General features: G+C 41.9%; 1 protein-coding gene across 5 annotated transcripts; it reads right to left on the bottom strand.

The window, feature by feature from the left end:
- Positions 1-926: 926 nt before the first annotated feature.
- On the bottom strand, positions 927-24,535 carry LOC100020204 (zinc finger protein 665-like). 5 transcript variants are annotated; one of them, XM_056797677.1, is made up of 7 exons: positions 23,455-23,509; positions 23,277-23,359; positions 21,894-21,936; positions 18,241-21,092; positions 13,792-13,918; positions 13,246-13,341; positions 927-7,419 (listed from the first exon to the last, which is right to left on the bottom strand). In XM_056797677.1, the coding sequence occupies exons 5-7, from the start codon at positions 13,823-13,825 to the stop codon at positions 4,025-4,027; spliced, it is 3,525 nt and encodes a 1,174-aa protein (XP_056653655.1). In that variant the 5' UTR covers positions 13,826-13,918; positions 18,241-21,092; positions 21,894-21,936; positions 23,277-23,359; positions 23,455-23,509; the 3' UTR covers positions 927-4,024. The 5 variants fall into 5 exon arrangements, with proteins under 5 accessions (XP_056653655.1, XP_056653654.1, XP_056653656.1 ...); XM_056797676.1 differs by lacking the exons at positions 18,241-21,092; positions 21,894-21,936 and adding an exon at positions 24,328-24,532 and having other exon boundaries at positions 23,455-23,608; XM_056797678.1 differs by lacking the exon at positions 21,894-21,936 and having other exon boundaries at positions 23,455-23,473.
- Between the last annotated feature and the right edge of the window lie 363 nt (positions 24,536-24,898).

Below are 24,898 nucleotides of genomic sequence, written 5' to 3'. Positions count from 1 at the left end.
TCCATATCAGCTCCAGCCATCCCCAGATACTTGGATGACCTTTTCTCTAGTCCAGCTGATAGGCAGAGAGCTTCTTCTGGGCCTTTTATTCCCCCCATACCCTGTCCATGTGGCAGCATATCAGGAGAAGTCCTCATGCTCAGCTTGAAGCCTCTCCTACACAGGTGGCTGCCAGAGGCTGAGAGTCCTCTTCTGGAAAGTTATGAAAATTCCATGTAATGTAGGGCTCTCTCTGTTCTCTGATCCAGAGCCATTCTATGACTGGTTCTGGTCTGATAAGTTTGTGCTAAACAAAGTTTTGCTTGGCTCCAAACTTGGGGAGATCCCCTGGGCATGAGTCAGCTAAAGTGAATCTCTCATTTTTTTTCTGCCTGGTTGAATTCAGTGGACACAGGCTTCAGCCCAAGTTGACCAATGAGTACATGACTCTGCTGCTGCTTTTCTCTAGTTTGGTTTCCTCCTGCAAAGAAGGAAAATCTCCAATTCTCCAAGTCTAAGTAGTGGTCCCTCCAAATCACTGCCAGTCACTACCACTTGCGGATGCGGCTGGATCCATCTGGAGAGTGAAAGCCGCTGCTGCCTTGCTGCTGAGGAGCTGAATACTGTGGAAGTCTGCATACCCTCCCTAGAACTCAGAATCATCCACTGAGGGTGAGATTGGGGAGGGGGGGGCACCTTTATTTACTCCGTTGTTGAAGTAAGCAAAGTGAGCTGACTTGGTTTGGGGATGACATTCTCAATCACCCTTAGGTCTCAAGCGAACTGGGTAGGGAGGGCATCTTTCTGGTGCTCCTGCTCCTTCTCCACATTCCCTGAGAATTCCAGATCATTCTATATGGAAGTATCTTTTCTCAGGAAAGCAAGGAAGATGATCCCATTTGGAAACTCACAAGTTCCCTAGAATAATAAGGCAATCTAGTACATCCTTAAAGCAAAAGGTCATTTATTACAGCACATTTTAACTTACACAATGGAGATTGAGATGTCTAGGGGTGGAGGCAACAAGAGAAAAGTACAATTGAGGCAGTATGTTAACAATTCCACTTGAATGCCAGGGAAGGGAGGTACCTAGGGTAGCTCAGTGTGATACAGGTATGACCAAACTGTGGTTAATACACATGAGAACAGGTCCTTTCTGTATGGATCTGCAAGATGCATAAATCCCATTTTTCCTTGCCATAAGTAGAGAATGAATCCACGCCTTTTCTGTCAATGGGTGCTATCTTCCCACATCCCTAGGAAATAGTTTCTGAGCCCCTTCAGCTACTCTGCCTACTTCTCAGTGTTGTATTCAGATAGGTATCATGGAAAGAGGTCCACCTTGGAGTCAGAGGCTCTACTGTTTAAGCCATGTGACTTGACTTTTAGCTTTAAATGTTCTTGTCTGTAAAAGGAAGGCTTGGACCAGATGGCCTCTGTGGTTCTTTATATAATTCTTTGCCATCATCTTTCCTCTGCTCTGCAGGCCAAGGGGCTAGCTTCAAATATTTGAGGATTTCTATGGGTCTAGGACAAAGTATCTCCAGATATTGACCACCCCACGTACTATCTCTCTCCATTGGAAGGCAGAGGAGAAAGAAAGGGAATAAGTATTCCCATAGCCCCTTACTCTGTGCCAGGCACTGTGTCTAGCACTTTACAAATGTCCTCTCATTTGATCCTCACAACAACCCTAGGAGGAAGGTGCTGTTATCTATTATAGTTGAGCAAACAGGCAGGTGGAAATTAAGTAACTTGTTTGGGATTATATAGCTCCTAAGAGTTTGAGAATGGATTTGAATTTGGGTCTTTCTGTCTCCAGGGATGGCCTCTATCCATTGTACCACCTACTTGTGCTGAGGCATACATACTATAAATCTGCAGAAGATAGGTGAGAATTGGGCAGCTGGATCCTTCTTCAAACTACCACCCAGGTGGACCTGCAGAGGTGACATCCATTTTATGGTAGTCCATACAAGTATTCTGTGCCTGCAGCTATATCTGAACAGGCCTTATGCCAGACCTGGGATCAAGTCCCAGTCCTTTCTCTGGCCTGAATAGATCCCTCCACCTCTCTGAAGGAGTCCGTTTCCTTACCTGCAAAATGGGGATGATAATATTTGCAGTATTTCCCTTGTAAACTTCTATTTGTGTTCTATTTACAATTAGGCATATGCCAGGATCTGGGGGGGAAAAAAGGAAGCCAGTGTATATTGGTAGTGCTATAAATTGGTCTAATTTTCTGGAAGACAATTTGGAATTCTCCAAGCAAAGTTACTAAAGGTGGTACACACCCTTTGATCTAGCAACCCAATGCTGGGCAAAGGCCCTAAGGAGGTCCCAGGCAGAAGGTCCCATAGATGCAAACATATTCAGAGCAACACTTTGTGGTAGCAAAAGAAAGAAAACAAGAGGGGGTGCGTGGTTGGGGAAGAGCTAAACACACTGTGGTATATTGATGCAAGCGAGTAGTATTGTGCCCTAAGAAACCAAAAATATATGGAATTCAGAAACATGAGAATAATGTTATGAGTGGGCTGAGGGTAAAGAAAATAGAATCAGGAGAATAAAAGTGGCAATAGTAATATAAATTTTTTTTAAGTCCTAAAAGGATCAACTCTGAAAAAATCCAAACCAATCTCTCCCCTTTCAGTAGGAATCTAGGGAACTAGACGCACGGAATGTTATGTTTATATATATATATATATATATATATATAAAACATACTGTTTGCTCTAACATTAGCTTCATGTTTTTCTGTTATAAGAAGGGTTCAATTGGGGTTTGGAAATAACTGAAAGGGGAAAACAAAAAACATTCATAAAACTAATGAAAATCAGACACTACCTTTCTAAACTGCCCTTTGCCCAGCTCTTTTGTTTGTCACACTCCTAACAATTCTCCTCTTTCTGGCTGTCATAGGCAGTGTCCTAGGCAGGACACTGAGGAATGCACACTATCCTACTTCACTGTTGCTCAGTCTTTGGCTGGCCTTCTATGTAGATGTTTCTATGATTTGAGACCTTTAACTTTTAAAAGATCTCCCTTGAAAACCTGAAATTGGAGGACATCACCAATGACAGATTCCTTCAACCCAATCCACTCAATGCCTAGAGATTTGAGGGGTGTCTCAGTCTCACAGCTACCTTAATTAGAAATGCAAATTAACTATGCCAAGGAAGTTTAAGATTTTGTAAAGAAATGAGATGGGGAGATCAAGATGTAAATTAAAGGTATGTGGGGAGATTCTCTGGGGGGGCTGTGGGTAGCATAAGGACACCAAAAACTTTGAGATGGAGAATGCAGAATGATTGTTTCTGTTTTTTTCTTCCCACAATCACTGTTAAATATCTGCCAGATCCCACATTTCCATGAAGTTCCCCTTGAGTGAGCCATCTTCTTGGCTTCTGGAACAACTTCCAAATACCTTCCTTTTACATATTCTGAAAATATAAGATCCACATTCACATACACCTCCAATCTTCTTTAAAACCTCAACAATAAGTGATCTATCAGGTTTCACAGGGATTGTCAGATGTACATCAATGAAAACTATGTGAAGTGCCTGCTCACAATCTATGTTGCTGCTTATAAATACATCTCAGTAGAAATTCTGGTTATCTGCATTTTTTTTCTATTTCCTCTGTTCCCTCCCTAAAATGCTTTAACATTCTTTTTTTTTTCTGTCCTAGAAAGCTCAGAGCCAAAGAGCTGCTAGGTCTTACACCTGTGGACCTCTTACTTACTTATACAAGTGGAATGCCCTAAGGTGTGCTGTAGAGGGAAAATCTTTTTTCTTTCTCTCTCTCTCAATTCCCAAATGAAAAACTATTATCCTGATTCCCAAATATATAAGTAATTAATCTTAAGCTTTCCTGGCACTAATACCAGGAGTTTGTCTCTTTTGTGAAGCCTCTGATGTCTGGACTAAACTGCAAGGCCTTTCCACATGCATATTATTTATATTTCTGTTGAGCATGACTTTTCTGATGCTAAATAGTTTCCTCATTAGAAGAGGGTTATCTATTCCATAAGCACTAAACTTCTAGAGTTTCTTTTCAGTATGAATTCTCTGATGTTGAAGAAGCCCTCTTCCCTCATTGAAAGCCTTTCCACACTCACTACATTTGTAGGGTTTCTCTCCAGTATGAATTCTCTGATGTACAGTAAAGGATGACCTGTGAGTGAAGGCTTTTCCACATTCAAGACATCTATGGGGCTTCTCCCCAGTATGAGTTCTTTTATGTCTCGCAAGGGATGAGCTGGAGCTGAAAGATTTTCCACATTCACTGCAGTTATAAGGTTTCTCTCCAGTATGAATTCTCTGATGATTTGTAAGGCTTCCCTGTGCACTGAAGACTTTCCCACATCCATTACATCTATATGGCTTTTCTCCAGAATGAATTCTCTGATGTACAATAAGGGATGAGCTTTCACTGAAAGCTTTTGAACATTCACTACATTTATAGGGTTTCTCCCCAGTATGAGTTCTCATGTGTCGAGTAAGTTGCATACTATAAATGAAAGCTTTTCCACATTCATTACACTTATACGGTTTCTCTCCATTATGAATTTTTTGATGCTGAGCAAGACCTCCCTGCTGACTAAAGGCTTTTCCACATTCGTTACATTTATATGGTTTGTCTGCATTATGAATTTTCTGATGTAGATCCAGGGATGAACTGTTGCTAAAGATTTTTCCACATTCAATACATATATAGGGCTTTTCTTCAGTATGAGTTCTCCAATGTAGATTAAGAGATGGCTGATCACTAAAAGATTTTCCACACTCATTACATTTATAGGGTTTCTCTTCTACATGCATTTGCTGATGCAAATTAAGTGATGAGCTGTTACTGAAGGCTTTTTCACATTCACTACATTTGTAAAGTTTCTCTCTAGAATGAATTATCTGATGTTGAGTGAGGCCTGAAGACTGGGTGAAAGCCTTATCACATATGTTACACTTATAAGGTTTAACTCCAGTATGAATTCTGTGATGCTGAGTAAGGTACATTCTCCGGCTAAAAGCTTTTCCACATTCACTACATTTATAAGGTTTCTCTCCATTATGAATTTTTTGATGTTCAGTAAGATGTCCTCTCTGGCTGAAGGCTTTTTCACATGTGTTACATTTGTATGGTTTCTCTCCAGTATGGATTCTGAGATGTACAATAAGGCCTGCATGACTGCTGAAAGGCTTCCTACATTCATAACATTCATAGGATTTCTTTCTGCTATGACTTTTGTGATGTAAAGTAAGAGATGCCTTACTGCTGAAAGTTTCTGAATAATCGCCAGAAGTGGAAGGTGTCTCTCTAGGATGAATTGTCTCATGTTGAATAAGACATGTACACGGAGTACTTTTACTCTCACATGAACTGCATTTATAAGTGTTTACCCCATTATGAAGTCTCTGGTGTTTAGTAAGGTATATTCTCCGGCTAAAAGCTTTTCCACATTCGCTACATTCATAAGGCTTTTCTCCACTATGAATCCTTTGATGAAGAGTTAGGGAAGAGCTGCTTTGGAAAGCTTTACTACATTCAGTACATTTATAACATTTCCCCCCCATTTTAATCCTCTGACACTGAGGAAGGTCCACAACATGAGTTTTTCGACGTTCATGGTGTTTACGGGGTTTATCTGTAGTATGAATTCTATGATGTAGTGTAAGTCGTGAACGACTGCTGAAAGCTTTGCTACATTCATTACATTTGTAAGGCTTCTCCCCAGTATGAATTCTTTGGTGTTCAGTGAGGTGACCCCTTTGACTGAAAGCCTTTCCACACTCACTACATTTATAGGGCTTCTCTCCAGTATGAATTCTGTGATGGAGAGTGAGGTGTGAGTGATTGCTAAAAGCTTTACCACATTCATTACATGTATATGGTTTCTCCCCACTATGAGTTCTCCGATGTTCAGTAAGGTGTCCCCTCTGGGTGAAAGCTTTTCCACATTCACTACATTTGTAAGGCTTCTCTCCATTATGAATTTTTAGATGTTGAGTAAGGTGTCCCCTCTGACTAAATGCTTTTTTACATACGTTACACTTATAAGGCTTTTCTCCAGTATGAGTTCTCCGATGTACAATAAGACCTATACACTGGAGGAAGGCCTTTCCACATTCAAGACATTTATAAGGTTTTGATCCTGTGTGAATTCTTTGATGTACAGTAAGAACTGAGCTGTTGCTAAAGGCTTTGCCACAGTCATTACATTTATAGGGTTTTTCTCCAGTATGAATTCTGTGATGCAGAATAAGGGATGAGGTATTACTAAAGGCTCTCCCACACTCATTACATTCATAGGGTTTTTCTCCATTGTGACTTTTCTGATGTTCACTAAGATGTCCACTCTGGCTGAAGGCTTTTTCACATACATGGCATTTGTAAGGTTTCTCTCCAGTATGAATTCTCTGATGTACCACAAGCCCTATATACTGAAGGAAGGCCTTTCCACAGTAATGACATTTATACGGTTTGGTTCCAGTGTGAATTCTCTGGTGTACAATCAGGACTGAGCTATTGGTGAAGCCTTTTCCACATTCATAACATTTATACGGTTTCTCTCCAGTATGAAATCGACGATGTAGAATAAGGGATGACTTATTGCTAAAGGTTTTTCCACATTCACTACATTTATAGGGCTTCTCTCCATTATGAATTTTTTGATGTTCAGTAAGATGTCCACTCTGAGTGAATGCTTTTTCACAAACATTACATTTATAGGGCTTCTCTCCAGTATGAATTCTCTGATGTTCAGTGAGATGTCCTCTTTGGCAAAAGGCTTTTTCACATACATTGCATTTATAGGGCTTCTCTCCAGTATGAATTCTCTGATGTAACATAAGGTAGGGAATCCGACTGAAGGTTTTCCCACACTCTGTACATGTATATGGTTTATCTCCAGGTCGAATTCTGTGATGTCGAGTAAGGTGTCGCCTCTGCTGGATGGCTTTGCCAAATTCATCAAATGCATAGGGTTTATCTCTGGTGGTTACCCTGTGATATCGGATAAGGTCTGAATGGTAACTAAAGGCCTTGTTGCAAGTGTTAGTCATATGAGGTTTCTTTCCTGAGGAGATTCCATTATAACTATTTAGGTCTGAAGACAATTTAAAACTATTTCTGGGTGTATCATATTTATGGAGACTCTTTTCTGAAGGAACATTTCTTTGTATTTCAAGGACTGGTCTTTGAAAGAAATTTTTGCTAAATATACATTCACGCTCTCTTGACTTACTAGAAATTTTCTTTCTTTGCCTTAAGTTTCTCTTCTGCTTGCTCGGATGCCTGTTAAATCTCTGGCCATAGCCGCCAATTTTTCTGAACTTAAAGTCCTTGGGATGATCTCTTGAGAGTCTTCCCTGGGATGATTTTTCAACAAAAATGACCTGCTTTAAAATTGTCGTCTTGGTATCTGGACTATTATTCTGGTCTGAAAGAAAAAGAAAGAATGTAAATGCCTTGTTTCCAGTGCTACGAGAAAGGAATATGTTGAAAAAACTCACTGTCTCATAGATTTTAAAGGTTCATGAAATGTATTGAATCCCTGGGGCCTTTCTTAATCTTGTATTTTTCTAGTCAACATGGAGAATTCCAAGTTATTATCTCTTATAGCATGTTGGAGCAGGGATTGGGCAGTGGGGAGGGAGGAGAGATAGAAGGGATGTTCTAACTGCTAGCAGAAGGAAAAGGAGATTCTGCCTCTGTTTTGGAGGCAAATTTTGGGAGGAATGGAACTGCCTTATATCTTTCTTCTATTAGATGCTTTGCCTACTCTCAAATTTCTGAACCAATTTCTCTGCTACTCTCTGAAAGAGGTAATGTTGTATGTCTGCTCATATTATATGCTTTGGTTTACAGAAAATAAAGACACAATGACAGAGAGGGAGGGGTTTAAAAAAGTACACAGAGTCAAGGGTCCATAAAGTCTCATTACAACAAGACATCACCCAGCTGAGATGAGCAAAGGGCAAGCTCTGTCTGATTCATCATGCTCAGGAGGTTTTGGGTATAGCCCTGGCAACAGATCAAGTCTGTTTATTTAGGAACAGCCTAGTTGGGGACTGAGGGCTAGTCACCAGCAGACTGTCCATTTGGAGATAAAGCACAAAAGATCTCTCAGTCTTCTGGGGTCCCTTTCCTCCCCTGCATCAACAGTGGCAGAAGGAAGGGGCATGGAGGGTATAAGAATAACACTGTAAGACAATCTACAAACAACAATTTAGCTAGTCATATTCTAAATCTGAGATCTTTGTTCAATGATCAATAAGTAAACATACCACAGAAAGTAAATCATACCAGTCCTGATTGCTATAAAAGAAACCAGAGGACAAAAAGAAGTTGCAGATAAATGGAAAGATGGCTCACAGGTTCAAAAAGAACAAAAGAACAGAGGTTCTTAATCTTTTTTGGTAGTCTGAGGGGTGTCTCTAGGCCCCTTCTCAGAATCATGTTTTTATGCATGTAAAAATACATAATTTACAAAAGAATTGAATTGTGATGAATATAGTTATTGAAATCTTAAAAAAATTAACAAGCTCCTGGTCCCCAAATTAAGAACTATTATATAAAGGGAGTTTGAAGAGTTAGTTCTGTTGTAAATTCAAAGGCAATAAAAAGACATTTATGCGAAGGAAATTTACCCTTCCTATGTGTACCTGGCATGAGCCTGAACTTGACCCAGAAGTGAGGACTGTGTGAGGGAAATAATTGAGTGAATTGAGTCACAAGGATTGAATGACAGCAATAGTCAAGAGATCAATCACCAGACAGGGGTAGAGGGAATGTCCTGGGTGGCCCAGGCAAAATAGAAAGCCACAGCTGGCTACTGAGATATGATGTGTAAGAATTAGTAGGTAGAGAAAAGGTTTGATCAATTGAGGCAAGAGTGGATTTCTCTCTTCTCTTCTGTGTTTGTTGCTGGCTGGACTTTCCTGTGTTGCTTGGCTAGGGGGCCTTAATGACGGTCTCAGAATAGCAAGCTAAATGGAGCACTAAAGAAAGTAAACTATCTCTCTCTCTTCTTTTACCAATCCAAGTAATTCTATAAACTTTATTGAAATCTAAGGACCAGAGTCCTAATTTTATTAAAGCACATTCGGTCACTTCATATTACAGTGCTCATGATATCTGCAAAAAAGATTACCAAGAAAATAATTTCCATTTTCTATGCAAATGTCAGTTGTAAATTAAAAGGAGGAAGAGAATTCTAGGAAGAACTCAAGGAGTCACTCCAAGTTAAAGCAATATAAATATATACTAGCTACTTGGTCATTTCCATGCAAAGGTGGGCATAGGGAAGGCAGCAAAAAAAATGTTGGAAAATCTTCTTTAGAGAAACACAAGAAGCTAATGGCCTACAAGTCCCACAAAGAAGTCTCAGATCTGAACAGCACAACTACTTTCTGTGAGGAAAAAAAACTGGAGGCCCCTGAACATGCAAGCATGAAAATGACACATTACATTTAGCAGACAGGAAACAACTCATTATTCATCCTGAAAGTCATTCCAAAGCCATGTATGTACCACCTTCTTAGAGCAAAAGTCACAAATGATACAAAACTAGAAGAATAAAAGTGAGAAAAAGATATGATGAGTGATTAAACCACTTTAATCTGACCTATTTTTAAAAGCTTCTGGCACCCCAAAATGAGAAATAGTTGGAGAAATGAACACCAACAAAGACTAATGACATTCCCAGAAAAGATGAACCAAGATAAAGCATAAGAAGGAGATCCCGTGAGCCTAAAAAGTGCCAAAGCAAGCAAAGGGCTGACACCCTACCAGAGTGAGAGATATGGCAGTCCAAGGTAATAATAGTTTAAAACAGGAACTTTTAAGACCCTCATGGAGAAAGATGGAGGAATCACAGGATAACAATCACCTCATAAAACAGCAAGAATCAGTGAGAAGATATGGGGAGAAAACTTATTGAAAGTCTGAGCTAAGTAAAGTTACTCTCTTCACCATCAAGGACATTTGTCCTGAGAACATCATCGTTACCAGAGGGCTGCTTAAGGAAGTGGAAATAGTGAAGAAGACAAGTGTGCAAAGAACAGCTGGCAGTGCCCAAGAATACCCAGAAGAGATCCACACTGGGTGTTACTGAACTAGGATGGCAGAGAAAGATGAATTATGGGAAAGATAAAAAAGAGAGGGAGAAAGCTGGACATCATTGCTAAGAAGCATGCCACCAACAACCTTCACATGTGGCTTCCCCATCCCTCCCAAACATGCACAGAGGGCCATTCCTCAGAAAGAAGCAGGGGCAGGCAGACTCTGGTAGCCAAAATTCTACTGCAATACTCATATGTTTGCCATCACAAAACTGACTATAAGAAGGAATATGACATCCTATTGTGCTTAGTGACTATAAAACATCTGATTTGATAGAGCAAAATGCCAAAATGGCCCAACATCCTGTGAAAGATATAACAAATAATTCTGTTCATCAACCCTTGAATTGTTCATGTCAAGTTAGTCACAATGTAGGGAGCTGGGGGCTTGCCAAATGCTTTTGCCACCATCTTAGTGAGCATCCAGCAGAGAGGACCAATGGAAGAAGGATTCCTTACCAATGCAAAGGTCGTTTAGATGCTGGGATTGGCACAGAACACTGTGCTGATGGCATTGAGCACCTTGTAAGTGTTTATTTAATAGATTTGTTGACATGAGAGTCCCCAAAATGAGATCCAAAAGCACTCAGGTTTATACACCCAGGAAAAGCTAATTTGCTAAAGAACACTTCTTGTCTAGATATCCCAATAGTTGCTCAGAGAGAGGGAAAAAGTGTTATGATAGGCTTGGTAAGAGAAAGTGTGGAAAGAATTCTACAAGGAGTGGGTCAGAGAAGAATAAAAAGACTGCACATGATGGATCTGTAGCAAACATATTCAATGGCTTTCTCCAGGAGAAGTAGAGGAGGCAAGCAATGCAGGGCACAAGGACAGAGCCTGAGCAGTAAAGCCTGAGCAGTAGAAGAAGGGATTATAGGACAGAAGACAGTATAGGGCTGAACTGACAGCTTAGGCAGTCAAGCCTACTGAAGAGAGGGAGGCCAGAGTAGGAGCAGAACACTAGAGGAGAGAGGATGATTGCATGGCCTGGTCATGGCACTGGCTCCTATGGGTTTGACTCCCTCCAGGATCAGTATCTCTGGTCCTGGTCTTTGGCCTGAGGTTTTGGTCCCATATTATCCATTTTGGGTTGAACATTCCAAATGGTGTGTTTAGTGGTGTCTGAAACTTGCCCTAAATGAAGTCTAAATTCTCTCTCCCATAACAAACACCACACTTCCCTGCTACAAGTCTCTGTCTACACCAGCCTAGCCCGGCTGCCAGATATTTTCTTCCCTATTCAAACCTCAAAGGTTCCCAACTGCCTTTCCAATAAAATATAAACTCCAGCTTGGTACTTAGAACCCTTTATAACTAGGTGGCAAAGTAGACAGAGAACCAGGCCTCAAGTCAGAAAGACTCCTCTTCCCAAGTTCAAATACTTCAGATACTTCTTAGCTGTGTGACTCTGGGTACATCACTTAACCCTGTTTGCCTCAGTTTCCTCTTCTGTAAAATGAGCTGAAGAAATGGCAAATCACTCCAATATCTTTGCCAAGAAAATTCCAAAAAAATGGGGTCACAAAAAGTAGGCTCCAACTGAAATAACAACTGAACTACAACAACTGGGCCCTAAACTATCATTCTATCTTCATCTTTCCACATTGTAAAGTATAGAAAAACCCTCCTCTACTTCTCCTGGAGAAAGCAATTGAATATGTTTGCTACAGATCCATCATGTGCAGTCTTTATATTCTTCTCTGACTCACTCCTTGTAGAATTCTTTCCACACCTTCTCTTACCAAGACTATCATAACACTTTTCCCCTCTCTCTGAACAACTATTGGGATATCTAAGGGATCTTCCAGCTCCGACCTCTCTGCTTGGGTCCCAGAAACCCTCATTTTCAATTCATAATATCTATCATTTCCTTGAAGATGCAATTCAAGGGTCACTTGTTTTTTTTTTTAATTTATTTATTTATGTATAAATAAATATATATTTATTTACTTGTATACATTCAGCCTTTACTTGTAGATGTCCACATGTCTCCCCTAACTGAGGGCAGGAGCTCTATTCTGACACCAAGGAAGTGTTTGATATATATTTACTGACTGACAAGCAGGCTTTCCCAAAGCTCTGAAAATTTCAAAATTCTGGATGAAGGAGACCTGAGACAGGTATGATGAGGAGATCATGGCCATGAGTCTTCTTGTAGGCAGATCATGGGATCAGAAAGAGGGCATGGGAGGGTACCAACATGTATGTGGAAATCCTTTCATTTAAAAGCAAGAGTTGGAGAAAAGAAGAATGAGTCAGGAAATGAATCCTAGAGAAGTGGGCCCAGCAAGGAGATGTCTGTAAAGTGGGATGAAGAGCAAACCAGATAGGAAGAAAGCAGTGGACTGACTGATGATGGTTAAGGTCAGCTTAATCTGGGAGGGGCTGTGCAAAGTAGAAAGTCTGTCTGAAGTAAAAGAGAAAGGGCACCTGGTCCAAGGTAAAGGGGTTTAGAATTCGGGCCTTCTAGGGAGAGCTCAGATACCCAGAAGGAATGGCCAAGGGAAAGTTCAGGGCGGCAAGGCGGATCTAAGCAAGCTTGAGGGAGCATGGAAGAAATCAGCAGATAGGAAGGAGACTACAAAATTATACAACTTACCCAATTACACAAATTACACAAATAAGGAAAGGAGGAGAAACAAAAGGGTCTGAAAAGAGAGAGCAGGAAGCAGAATCACTCCCTTGGCTTCTGTATTTGTCTCTGGTAAGCCTCGGCCTAAATTGGCTAAATGGAGAATCAGGATCTATCCCTAAAGTACAAAGGCTGAAACCTACTTCTCTCCCTCTATCTATTTCTCTCTCTTTATACTCAAGGGGCTTGTAAGATGAAGAAAGGCCTCATGATTTAAACTCAATGATTGGTTGGGAACAAACTTTTTAAAAAGTTTATTTTAAGAATAGAGGACTCATGTGTATACTTTAAACCACAAGGAAAAGGATTTAAAAAGGCAAAGGCTAAGGGTGTTAGCAAAGGAAGCTCTTTATCCCAGGGAGAACAAGAGGATTATCTGTCATCTCCAGCCCTGGGGAGAGTTCAGATTAGAAATCCCACAGCCACAAAGCTGCTCGCTTGGAAGCTGCTACAGAAGTCAAGATAATAGATAGAAGGGCCTCTGCTGACAGACCTCATGTCTGTCTCTCACCTGGACAGCGGCTTCTCAGCTCTTCCTCCAGCAGCATCCACGGGCCTTCCCCACACTCCAGCTGAGAAATCAGTTCTGGTTTGGAAACTGGAAGCCCTGCCCATAGGGAGAGAAAGGGGAGCACCCTCTCGAGTCCATTCCAGCTGCCTCCCCTTCAGGTAGAGAATGGCTTTCTAGCAGTGCCCTAGGGGTGGAAGGAAGTGAGGCCTCTGCTGGACTCTTTGTCCTCGGATCCCAGGGACCCATTCTGGTGCTACATAGGCACTGTGGGCTTAAACTGCAGGATCTTAAAAATGACTGGTCAGAGGGCCTCTGGGACTCTACTTGGGTGACAGAATTCAGGCAGGAGCAGCCTAGGGATGATGCTCACTTCGAGTTGCAGAGCTCTACCTAGCAACAGGGACATAGACACTGTCTCAGGAACAGAAATGATTAGGCCAAAGGCCAGGCCAAGACTCAGCAAAACCCATAAGTGGAGGGGCCACAGCTGACTACAAGGACATGGAGATGCTGGGAGGGGTGCCAGCAGGAAGCTGGGCTCCTTACCCAGAAAGACCAGGTGCCGATAATTCTCCAGCATCACCTCCCGGTACAGGCTCTTCTGAACTGGATCCAGGCATCTCCACTCCTCCTGGCTGAAGGCCACAGCCACATCTTGGAACGTCAGGGTTGCCTGAAACACCAATACACCTGCTCACCCACAGGCTAGGCAAAGCAAAGGGGAAGCAGTGCAGGAGAGGGAGGGGTGTGTGTGTGTGTGTGATGTATTCCGGTAGTGGGACACAGGAGTCACAGAGTCAGATATATTGTGTCTGACAATCTAAGGGCCTGACATGAGGTCTGATGGTCTGGTACTGTGTTGCCATGGAAGTGCAGACATGACGTTGGAAAGCCATTGGCCAAGGAAAGTGAGGTTTGAAAAGAGAGAGTGAGAAGCAGAGTCTTCTCCTTTGGCTTCTGTACCTGTCTCTGGGCTGACCTTTCTGAGCATTTCCTTATCTTTGGCAAGCCTCAGCCTGAGCTGGCTAAATGGAGAATGAGGTCTATCCCTATAGTTAGAAAGGCTGAGACCTACTTCTCTTCCTCTATTTCTCTCTCTTTACTAATAAATGATTATAAACCTGGTAATATGCCTCCAGATTAATTTTTATTTAGAACAGGTCAGGTTCCATAGATCCAATACTGACAGTCCCTGGGGTTTTGTAGACTGGCACATTAGGTCAAAAGAATCACCACTTGGTCCCCAAGTGACCCTGAAGTGACTCAAACTGTGATAAAGGTTCCAACTTGGATACAGAAACAGACCTTAGCAAGCCCGCTCTGTGCTAGGGTGCACCTGGCTTGCGTTAGTCTCTGATAATTTAGGTCTAAAATTATGGCAAAATGAGACACTACTAGGTCTTTCACCAGTTAACAAAAGGATATTTCCTTGGCCGTAGCCCAAAGGTTGCACAATGATGAATGACATCAGCAGGGCAGTGTGGCAAAGCCAGCCAGCTGCCTTCAGACATTAGCCAAGACTTAGCCTGACCAGAGTCACACTGATACCATCTCAGGCCTCCCAGAAGCTCCAATGCTACTTGAACCTTTGACCCCAAGCCAATCAAATCACAGGGACAGTTTCTTAATAACCCTTAAGGAAGAGAACTATACCAAATGGGATGGTAGGGCATGCAGTGCTAAATCCCAGCAGACACTCTCTAAAAACAATTTCCAAAAAGATAAATGTAGCAGTCTCTAATCTAAAACTGTCTTCTTTGGAATACTTTGGTTTTGCCTGTACTAGCTTTACTCTCCTCCCTTCCTGATCTCAACTTGCCACTTGAAGTCCACTCAACTCTTAGATAACTTCCCCCTCCTAACAAACTTGGCTTCCACCCCAACCCCTCCCAGCTCCTCCAAGCAGGCCTCCTCAATTGAAAAAAGACACATTGGACACTTTAACTGACAAAGAACAATGGAGATGTGCACAGGTACCAGTAAGGTTGTGGTGGGGGTCTCCATCTCTGTGAGATTTATCCTGTTTCAGTTGAGTTCTCTGTCTCTCTCCTCAGGTCTCAGCCTTTGTCTCTGTGACGGAGCCCTCATCACTTCCTGCAGTCTCTATACCATTTCCCACCTTCCTCCTCCCTGCTTTCTAGCAACCTTTTATGTCGTGTCCTCCTCCACTAGAATGCAAGCTTCTTGAGGACAGGGATTTTTTCTCCATCCATCCATCCATCCATCCATCCTACTTTCCTTAGGCCTTTGTTCTAGAGTTGATCAGACCATGACAAATCCTCCCCACTCTCTGCTCCTCTTCCCATGATACTGAAATTGTGCTGACTGGGCCTGCTACAAATGACTTGAATCTCAATAGAGTACCCTGGGAGACAAGATAATCCTTTTACCTTCTCTAACTAACACATCCCACTCACCACAGCAGGTTTTCCAAGCCTTTTGATTTCTCCTCAAGCCTCCACCACACCTCATCTTCCCACTCCCTCAGCTGAGGACCTTGTCTTCAAAGAAATGGAGGCCATTCTCAGAGGGTTCTGAGAATGCTGACCTCATCACTCCTGCTACCATCTCTTCCTTCATCCCTCTTAGCCCTTCTCCCTGCCAAGGAAGACCCCTCTTCATGTTCATTTGACCCCATCCCTTCCCATCTTCTTCAGCAGACGGACCTCTCTGTCTAAAAGCTGTATACCTTTTGCCTAAAAACAACCCTTATCTTCTAAGACCTTAAAAGCTCTCACTTGATCCACCATCCCACCAGCCCTTTCTTCCCTTGCTTTCTGGGCTAGAAACTCCTTTTTTTAACTCTTACTTTGCATGTTAGAATCAATACTAAAAAAAGCACAAAAGCAATAAGGGCTAGGCAATGGGGATTAAGTGACTTGCCCAGGCCTTGCTATTAGGGTCCTTGGGTCAATTGTTATCTCTATGTAGGTGACTCCCCTATCTCTCGTAGGAGCCATAAAAGTCACACTTGAAGATCTACAAGGTTATGTCACTCTTCACATTTGCAAGGCAATTCTACATAGCTACCAAATCTATAGTTATAAAGCATTGCCAGGACTCAAAACACTGGGCTCAAAGAAAAGTTTTGGTGGCTCTCTCGTACCACTAGAAAACTTGGTGCTTCAAGTCCCTCAGTAGAATGTGACAATCCTGAGGTCAGGGACCACTTCCCTCCTTTGTGCATTTGTTCCTTTTACACATAACTCAGGGGTTGGTAGTGAATAAGTGTTTAATTAGTGCTTTTTAATCCCTATGGCCGAGGTGTTCTAGGTATTCTCCTGGGTCACTTCAAGGAATCAAACCAACTTAGTTGTGGTACCAAAATTCTAAGCCTGGGAGGATGGTAGAACAGGAATGTTTGGAAGAGGCTAGGATTTGGAGAGAAAGATAACAAGGCCTGTTTTTGGATATTTGAAGTGCAATAAATCTAGGAGACGCCCAATTTGAAATGTCCAGAGTGCAACTGGTGATTCAAAACTGTAGCTCAGGAAAGAAATGAAGGGTGAACCCCATGGGAGCCACTCAGAAGACTGAAGAAGGAAGCTCAGGATGGAGCCTTGGGGAACATTCACTGTCCATGGATGACAGAGAGATCTATAGAAGAGAGTGAAAAGTAGTGGTCTATCAGGTGGGGAGAAAGTTCTGAGAGACGGCTGAGCCCCCATCAGGGATATGTAAAAGATCAAGGACAATAAAAGAGAGACCATCAGACTGCAGAAGGGCCAATGTTGTCCTGATGTTACAAAAAAGAGGGGTGGGGTGGGAGAGAGAGTCTGCCAACTCTTCCAATGACAGGCCAGTGAGCTTGAATTTGATTCTTAGGAAAACTCTGGACCAGAGTACTGGAAATGGTTGGGGAACACTGAAACCAAAGAGACCAATGTCAGAAAAATCCCATGGCCTTTTCTGAACAGAGGGTAGAACTAACAGGTGAAGAATTTAGGGTTTTCAAGATTTTGGGAGAGCATTGGCTAAGATATCACACGATTCTTACGAAGAAGACAGAGAAATAGGAATCAGACAAGATAACCAGATGGATTCAGACCTGGGCAAATGGCTGGGGATCTCCAATGGAGTGCCCCAAGGATCTCTGTTTGGCCTTGTACTGATGAACATTGTTTATCAATGATTTGGACATATATGGTATGCTCATCAAATCTACAGATAACATAAAGTTGGGAAGGATGCCGGTTCTTTCAGAATCTGAAAGAATCTTGGCAGGTTATAGAGTATTGGACTGATCAGACAAAATTCAAAAGGAATAGATATAAAGTCTTACACACAAAAAAATTCAACCTCAGCAGATAAGATTGGGGCAGACCTACTTTGAGATCAGTAGTCCTTAAAAAGATGAGATTTTTAGTGAACCACATGCTCAATTAATCAGGGAGAAGGCCATCCACAACAGGCACATCTTCTCTTTCTCTTTTCAAAGGCCCCTTTACAAGGTGGTTTCTAATGCCAACATATAAGAACTGCTCTCTCTCCAAAGTTACCAACAAGCTCTTCACTGTCAAGTCTAATGGTCTCTTCTCAAAATGGATTCTCCTTGACCTTCCTGAAACCTTTGAGACTCAAGTCACCCTCTACTCCAAGATGTTCTCTCCTCTATAGGTTTTGATGCTCCCTCCATTCTCTCCTTCATGCTGGTCACACCCCCTAATCATGGATTTGTCTCCCAATTCTCTGCCAAAGCTCTGTCCGGGGTCCTCTTCTCTGAAAATCTCATCTCCATGAGGATGACTCCCCAGATCTAGATATTAAGCCCTAATCATCCCCCTAACTCCAGCCCCTCCCTTTTTACCTTTCACCAACTACCTTTTGAACATGTCAAATTGCCTGTGGGCAGAAACTCAATGTGTTCACAGAAAACTCATTCTCTTTCCCCCAAACTCTCCTCTACCCTTTCCTATTTCTATTGTATATGCTTCCAGCCTCACAGCTACTGTGGATAGAAAATCTGGTGTCATCTTTGATTCTTTGTGTACTTACCTCACATATTTATTTCATTGCCATTTTGTTATTCCTACCTGTAGGAGTTAAAATAGTTGATGTCATAAACTGTAGTGATTAAAATAGTGAAAGATATAAATTGTGACCGCAGAAAATATGTTTTCACTACAGTGTCTTGTTTTTAAATCAATATATAAGGTGGTCACCAGGGAAAAATTCCCAATTATTCAATAAACCCAAGTCAGCTGGGTTTTATAGAGATTTTAATTAATACAAATGAAGAATTAAGAGAGAGAGAGAGAAAAAAGGAAATAATGAGAAAAGGATAGGCCGGCCCAGGGCAGCCCTGGCCAACCCAGGCCTAAGCCTTAAGAGAAAGATCAATCAGTCCTTAATCACTCACCTCAAGATTTGTCCAAGCAAGGATTCAGAGGAACGGTCTCCTCAGAGGGAGTTCCAGCCAGAGTCAGCCTCCCTCAGACTGTCTTCAAGAGACTGTCTCAAGAGACTGTTCTCTTTTTTCGCTCTCAGATTCTCATCTCCTTATAAAGGGAATTTTCTCCTGTCACCTCCCCTAAGTTCTCACATCTACCAATCACAGTAGATGTTTTTCAAAGGACAGACCATTCTTAGCTCACACCTAAGAAGACTAATCTTTTGAGTAATTCACACCTGAGTAGACTAGAATCTCTGAGTAAGTTCTCACCTCTTTGCTCCTTTGCCTGACCTTTATAGGTACTTAGCACCCTTTTGTATTATATCCAAAAATAGGCATAGCTTAAGAACTTTTTATCTTACTATAAGTATGGGTTTAAGTACTTTTCATTGTTCAGCAAAGAGTTTACAACTTTATCTTCCCCTAAGGCATGCTTAAGTATGGTGAAGTAGAGTTCTCACATTCCTGATCTAAGTAGAGTTCTCACATTCCTGATCTAAGTACCTTCACTGCCCAAATGGGGAATGGTCTTAACCCAACCTTATGAAGTAGGGTCTGAGAATTTTTAAGGTTCACATACCTTAAAAATTCACGCCATCTTCAGTACCAGACTCTTGCTCTCCATTCACACCACTGCCCCCTTGGTACAAACTCTCATCATCTTATGCCTAGATGTTTGTAAGAGTGTTTTGGGTGGTACCCTTTCCTTGAATCTCTCCACAGGAAATCTGACCTCTACTTAGCCTTCAAAGTGATTTCCCTAATCTGTGAATCTGCCCATGCCAAACCCCTTTCTCAATAACTCCAATGGCTCATTGTTATTTACAGGATAAAATATAAAATATTCTCTTTCTCACCTTCCCAGTTTTCTTCATTTGGGGCCACACTCCCACCATGCCCTCTATGGTCTAGCTTCACTACCAAACTTGCTATTCCTCAACTCCTAATTCTGGGTTTTTGCATTGGCTGTTCCTCATACTTATAATGCAGCCTTCCCTTCCCATTTCTGACTCCTGGTTTCCTCAAATTCCCCAAACAATAAATGATCAAAGTATAGGAATAGTTTTCAAAGGAAGAAAAAAAGCTACCAACAACCATATAAAAAATGCTACAAGTCACTAATAATTAGAGAAATGCAAATTAAAGCAACTTTGAGGGGCTACTTACTGTCAATTCAATTGGCAGATGACCAAAATGGGTAATGAATGCTGGAGGGGCTATTTTTAGTAACCCTTTGAGAAGTCACTGGGACCAGGAACCCCAATGTCATGACCCTGGACTATATGGATCTTTAACCCAGAAATACAGAAAGGCTTTCTGGGAAGAATGATAGTGGTTCTTTTTCAAGGTGGCAAGGAACTAGAAGCAAAGGGGTCCCCAAAAGTAAAATGGCTGAGTGAGTCATTATACAAACATGTAAAGGAATCTTGTGATGCCACCAGGTCCTAAGCAATGTGAAAGCAGGAATCTTGGGAAGACTGCTGGGAACCCAGTGCCTGGAGAAGGAAGGAGTGGTGGGTGATAATCTGTCCACACAACAATTATCACCAGGCAGAGGACTGCCTAGGAAGCAGGAGGAGGCCAGCAGCTGGTGGGGATATTCTCCTGACCAAGAGTTTGATTTTCTTTTGTCCAAGATAAGGAGAGAAAAATAAATGCTCTTAATTGAATATGTGTACACAAACAGAGTATGTATTAATGTGGGGTTGAAGATAAATGATTGTTTTCAAAAGTCATTTTGAATCCCACCTTCGGCAGGAGGGTTTCCCTGGGTCTCTTTCCCACTGAATTCCTTCCCCTTTCTTTTCTCTCCCACCAATGAGCCAATGTTGACCATTGGCTCAACATCTTCTATTTACATCAGGGCTTGTTACCCAGGGATGTAGTGATAAATGTTTAACAATCAGCTCTCTGGTACCAGGATACATTTTTAAGTTTGATATCCTAACTATTTACATTTTATCCATCACCTATGTTGGGCCTCAACAACCATCAAAATAATTAACCAATCCTTGATTTGTAGTGTTAGCTGATTTCTGAAGGAGTTGATACCCCTTCTGGCAATTTAACAAGCTCTCCTGAGCCAATACAAACTGGCTCCAACACATGTCTGAAACTTTACCTTCTTTAGTTTCATGGAGCCCATGGATGGCAGGATCATGTCTTTAAACACATAAAATCCAGAGGACTACAAAGAAAAGCAGCTTTACTGAAATACCAATCAAAATTTTATTTACATTGTCTCTCTCTTTAAAAGGTAATGAGTTGTCTGCATGCTGTCTTCCCCCTGTGAATGGCTTTTTCAGGGTGGGGACATACTTTCACTTTTCTTGGTATCTCCAGTGTTCACTTAACATACTGCCTGGCACACCGCAGCTTATTGTTGACAGATGCCTTGACGGCCATATTTCTCCACATTACATAGTACCCATCTCTCCCCAAACTGGGTGTGTCCCTTAGCAGAAAAAGACCTCGTCAGTAAATGTAGAAGACTGGAGAAATTAATGATCACACACACAACAGAAATTCTAATAAGAGAAATTGGAGACTAAATAACATCATCTCTAAGAATGAATGAGTCAGAAAACAAATCATGGAAACAATACATAATCCTGTCAAAGAAAACACAACCAAGACTTTGAGAATTCAGCCAGAACAGTCCATATAGAAAAGTGGGCATCTCTAAGCAAGAGGAATAAGAGTGTATCAAAATAGACATGCAATCAAAAATATTCAAAAAAGCAACAACTCAAATCCACCAAGTAAGCTAAAAAAAAGAAATTATAAAAATCAAAGAAATAATAAATTTAAACCAAGAAATTTAAAAGACTAAGAGAAAAATGAACATTAGTTTAACCTGATTTTAAAAAGGGAAGTTAAATTTATAAAACCAAAAATGAAGAGGAGAAATAACTCAGACCAAAAAAGAATCATCAGAAATTTGTTTCCCATTGTATAAGAACCAGAAAATTTAAACAATCCATTCTCAGAAAAAAGACAATGAATAAACCATAAAAACAACCCAAAGGAAAAAAAATTTGAAGAACAATAAACTCTGATATAGCATAAATTCATTCCAAAAATAGAAAATAGCATTGTACATAAATCAACGACTCAAATATGGTCCTGATAGCCAATCTGGGGACTTAGAAAAGGAAAAAAGGAAACTAGAAACAACTATTTTTCATGAATACATAGAAAAATATGGTGTATTACCAGAAACTACAAAAACATTTTTAAAAGATTATTTACTGACCATAAATGCAGGCTTGGTTCAGAAAACCATAAGCATAATAGTCCTAGTAATAAAAAAATAAAAATAAAAACCATGTAATGACATTAAGACTTTTTTTTGTTACAACAATAATCACTTATATTAAAAATTCTATAATGTTTAAGGATAAACAACTTTTTGTTTAAAACCAAGCATTAGCCTCTATTGGAGAAACACTAGAGGCCTTTCCAGTAAGGTCAGGGGCAAAGCAGATATGTTAATTTGATATAAAGCTAACTATAACAGACAAGAAAAAAGGAGGTTGCCTAGACAAAACTATTAGAATTTGTGGATATGATGGTTTACTTAGAGAAATGCAGAGATTCAACTAAAAAAAAAAACCTAAAAAGTTAATTAAAGCAATAGCTTTGGTAGGATAAATAATATACAATAAGCCCACAAAAATTACCAGCTTTTCTTTGTATTACTAAAAAAAAAAAAGAAAGAATTTAACAGGAGAGAAAAAATAAAGTTATTCCATTTAAAATTAACTCCAAAATGTATAAAGCATATGAGGATCCATGCATCACAAGACCCACCAAGGACTTAATATCATGACTAAACATTTCCTAGAAATAAAGAAGATTTAAACAGGCAGAGAAATATTCGGTGTTCCTTGCTAGACTATGCCAACATAATAATAAAGGCTATGCTCATATTTGCAGATCCAGTGCAATATCAAATTTCTGAAGCCCTGACAAAATCATCAAATTCATCTTGAGGTAGGAAGACAAGATGAAGAATCTTTAAGGAAATGATGAAAAAAGATAGGAATAAAGGGGATTGAGTAACACCAAATTTCAAACTAGGCTACAAAACAGTAATCACTCAAACCATTTACTATATACACACACAAAATCAAGAAGCATTTAAAACTGCAAAAGAAAAAACTTGGAATATAAAAGAACAATTTGGTTACTATGAAATTAAATTGCTTGTGTCCATCTAAAGAATGTGGTTTATGATTTCTCAGGCAATTCTCTTTTTTTGTTCTCTGAATACTTAAATGTCCTTTTTGGCTGATGATTCTCAACCTCAAAATAAAATCAGGACCCTGGAAGGTATATATGAAGTGCCTATTGTGTGCCTAGCACTAAGGGATGTTGATAATCAGTGATGGATCCCTGATGTTTAGCACTGCTGGATGGTCTCTGTTGTCCTCTAATAGTGGCAAAACTGGTCACTACCCTGGGCCTCAGTTTCCTCCTCTGTCAGGATCAGAGCTCCGCAGACTGATCCCCAAGCACCTCTCCCACCCCACCCCCCAAGCTGGAGGATGTGAGGATGCTGCAACCACCACAGTTTGGGGCTGGGGCTCTGGAGACCTCAGAAGGATCCACACTCCACCAAGGGCTGACCACTCACCAGGGAGTTGGGGGCCACCAGGAGCCCAGCGGTCATTCCCTTTTGGAGCTGGCTTCTGCTCTTGTCCTGGGGAAGGGCAGAATCTGGGGGAGAAGAAGGGAGTCAGGGGGGAACATACTCACCCGCCCATCCCCACTTCCCAATCTCTCCCCCCACCCAGCAGACCTGTCACACTCACCTCTGTCCGAAATCTCCTGGGCCTCTGTTCCACTATCCATGGTCACCTCCCCCTGGGCCTCCTTTTTGGGGATTCCCGACTGGACATATATTCTGCCCCCCAGCTCAAAGGTCTCAGATTCTGCTCCTTAGTCCTCAGCCACTGGCCAGGAGCTCTGGGGAAAGGTGTGTCCTGTGGTCAGGCCTGTCCCCTTCCCCCCAGTTAGTGCCCAGGTTCTGGGTGGGGGGTGGGTACCAACAAGATCAGGGTTCTGTGCTCTCTCCAAGGGCTCCACTCCAGTCCAACCTCAACCCCAGCAGAGCAAGAGCGACAGCGAGGGGAGAGAAAAAGGGAAAGAGGCCGAGGAGAGAGTGAGAGAGGAGAGATAGAAAGAGAGAGAAGAAAGGGGACAGAGAAAGAGATGTGAGGAGAGTGGGAAAAAGAAGAGACAGAGGCAGAGTAGAGAGATACAGAGGAGAGAAAAAGATAAAGAAAGAAGAGAGGATACAAAGTCAGAGCGACAGAGCCAAGAGACCTGCAATGAGACAGACAGCGACCCAATGAGACAGGCGAGCAGACCCAAGTTCAAATCCAGCTTTGGACACTCATTACCGGGATGACCCTGGCTAAGTCCCTTCCTTAGGCTGCCTGCCTCAGTCTCCTCATCTGTAAAAGGGAAGAAAAGCCCTTTCCCCGCCGCACCCTCATGGGCTTTTTGCCAGGGTCCAACAAGACCAGCAAAGCGCGAAATTCCTGGCAGGGGCTAGTAGCAATGACTGTGGTCAGACAGTGACAGAAACATCTCTCACAGAAAAAGATTCCCAAAGGGAAGGATAGAAAGACCCCGAGAAATAACCTAAGGCGCCCCAAAACAGACATCCAAACCAGACTTACCTCCAGACCCGAGAGAGCGTGTGCTCGTGCATCCGGGCGCGCGCATACCGCCGGGCACGCGCCCCTTGCCCATCCGCGATCCCCGAAATTCCTGGGCCAAAAGGAAATTGCGCACGCGCGCCGAGAGTACTCAAGGACCATTCCCACAATGCTACGGGCTCTACACCCACTTGACCCTGCACGACCTCCTGGGAAATGGAGTCCTGTTATTGGGAAGATGGAGAGTGTTCGTGAACGGCGCATACGCAGTACTCCCCGCCTAGCGGATTGTGGGAGCCCGCGTAATTGTAGCGGAAACAGAGGCGGGGCCCCAAAAACGTGAGGAGGAGTCCAGGGCTGTGCCTCTAAGGGAGAGCAACCTTGATTGGGGACTGGCCCTTCCCTACCTGCAGGCTAGGCTTCCACTTCGAAGGACTCAAGGGAAAAGGAAGGCGGCAGCAAGGTGTCCAGGGGATTTTAGTGTCTGAGGGTCTCCTCTAACTTGCAGAACACACCTCATCACCAGTGTTCGGGGTCTGTCCGTGGGCCGCCATGCCCTGTGCCCATTGCTCAGACACGAAAACCCCTTTTC

This window comes from Monodelphis domestica, chromosome 5 (genome assembly GCF_027887165.1).
Source record: "Monodelphis domestica isolate mMonDom1 chromosome 5, mMonDom1.pri, whole genome shotgun sequence".
Taxonomy (NCBI): Eukaryota; Metazoa; Chordata; class Mammalia; order Didelphimorphia; family Didelphidae; genus Monodelphis; species Monodelphis domestica.
Note: the sequence above shows the minus strand (reverse complement) of the source record. Positions and strands in the feature narration are given on the sequence as shown.

Excerpts from the sequence above, each read along its gene's own strand:
- LOC100020204 (XM_016425601.2), bottom strand. The coding sequence starts at position 24,400 with ATGGGCAAGGGGCGCGTGCCCGGCGGTATGCGCGCGCCCGGATGCACG. Across the intron at positions 23,360-24,327 it reads ACGCTCTCTCGGGTCTGGAG|ATTCTGCCCTTCCCCAGGAC; the intron begins GTAAGTCTGGTT and ends CTTCTCCCCCAG. Across the intron at positions 13,342-13,791 it reads TCGGCACCTGGTCTTTCTGG|GGCTTCCAGTTTCCAAACCA; the intron begins GTAAGGAGCCCA and ends CCCTATGGGCAG.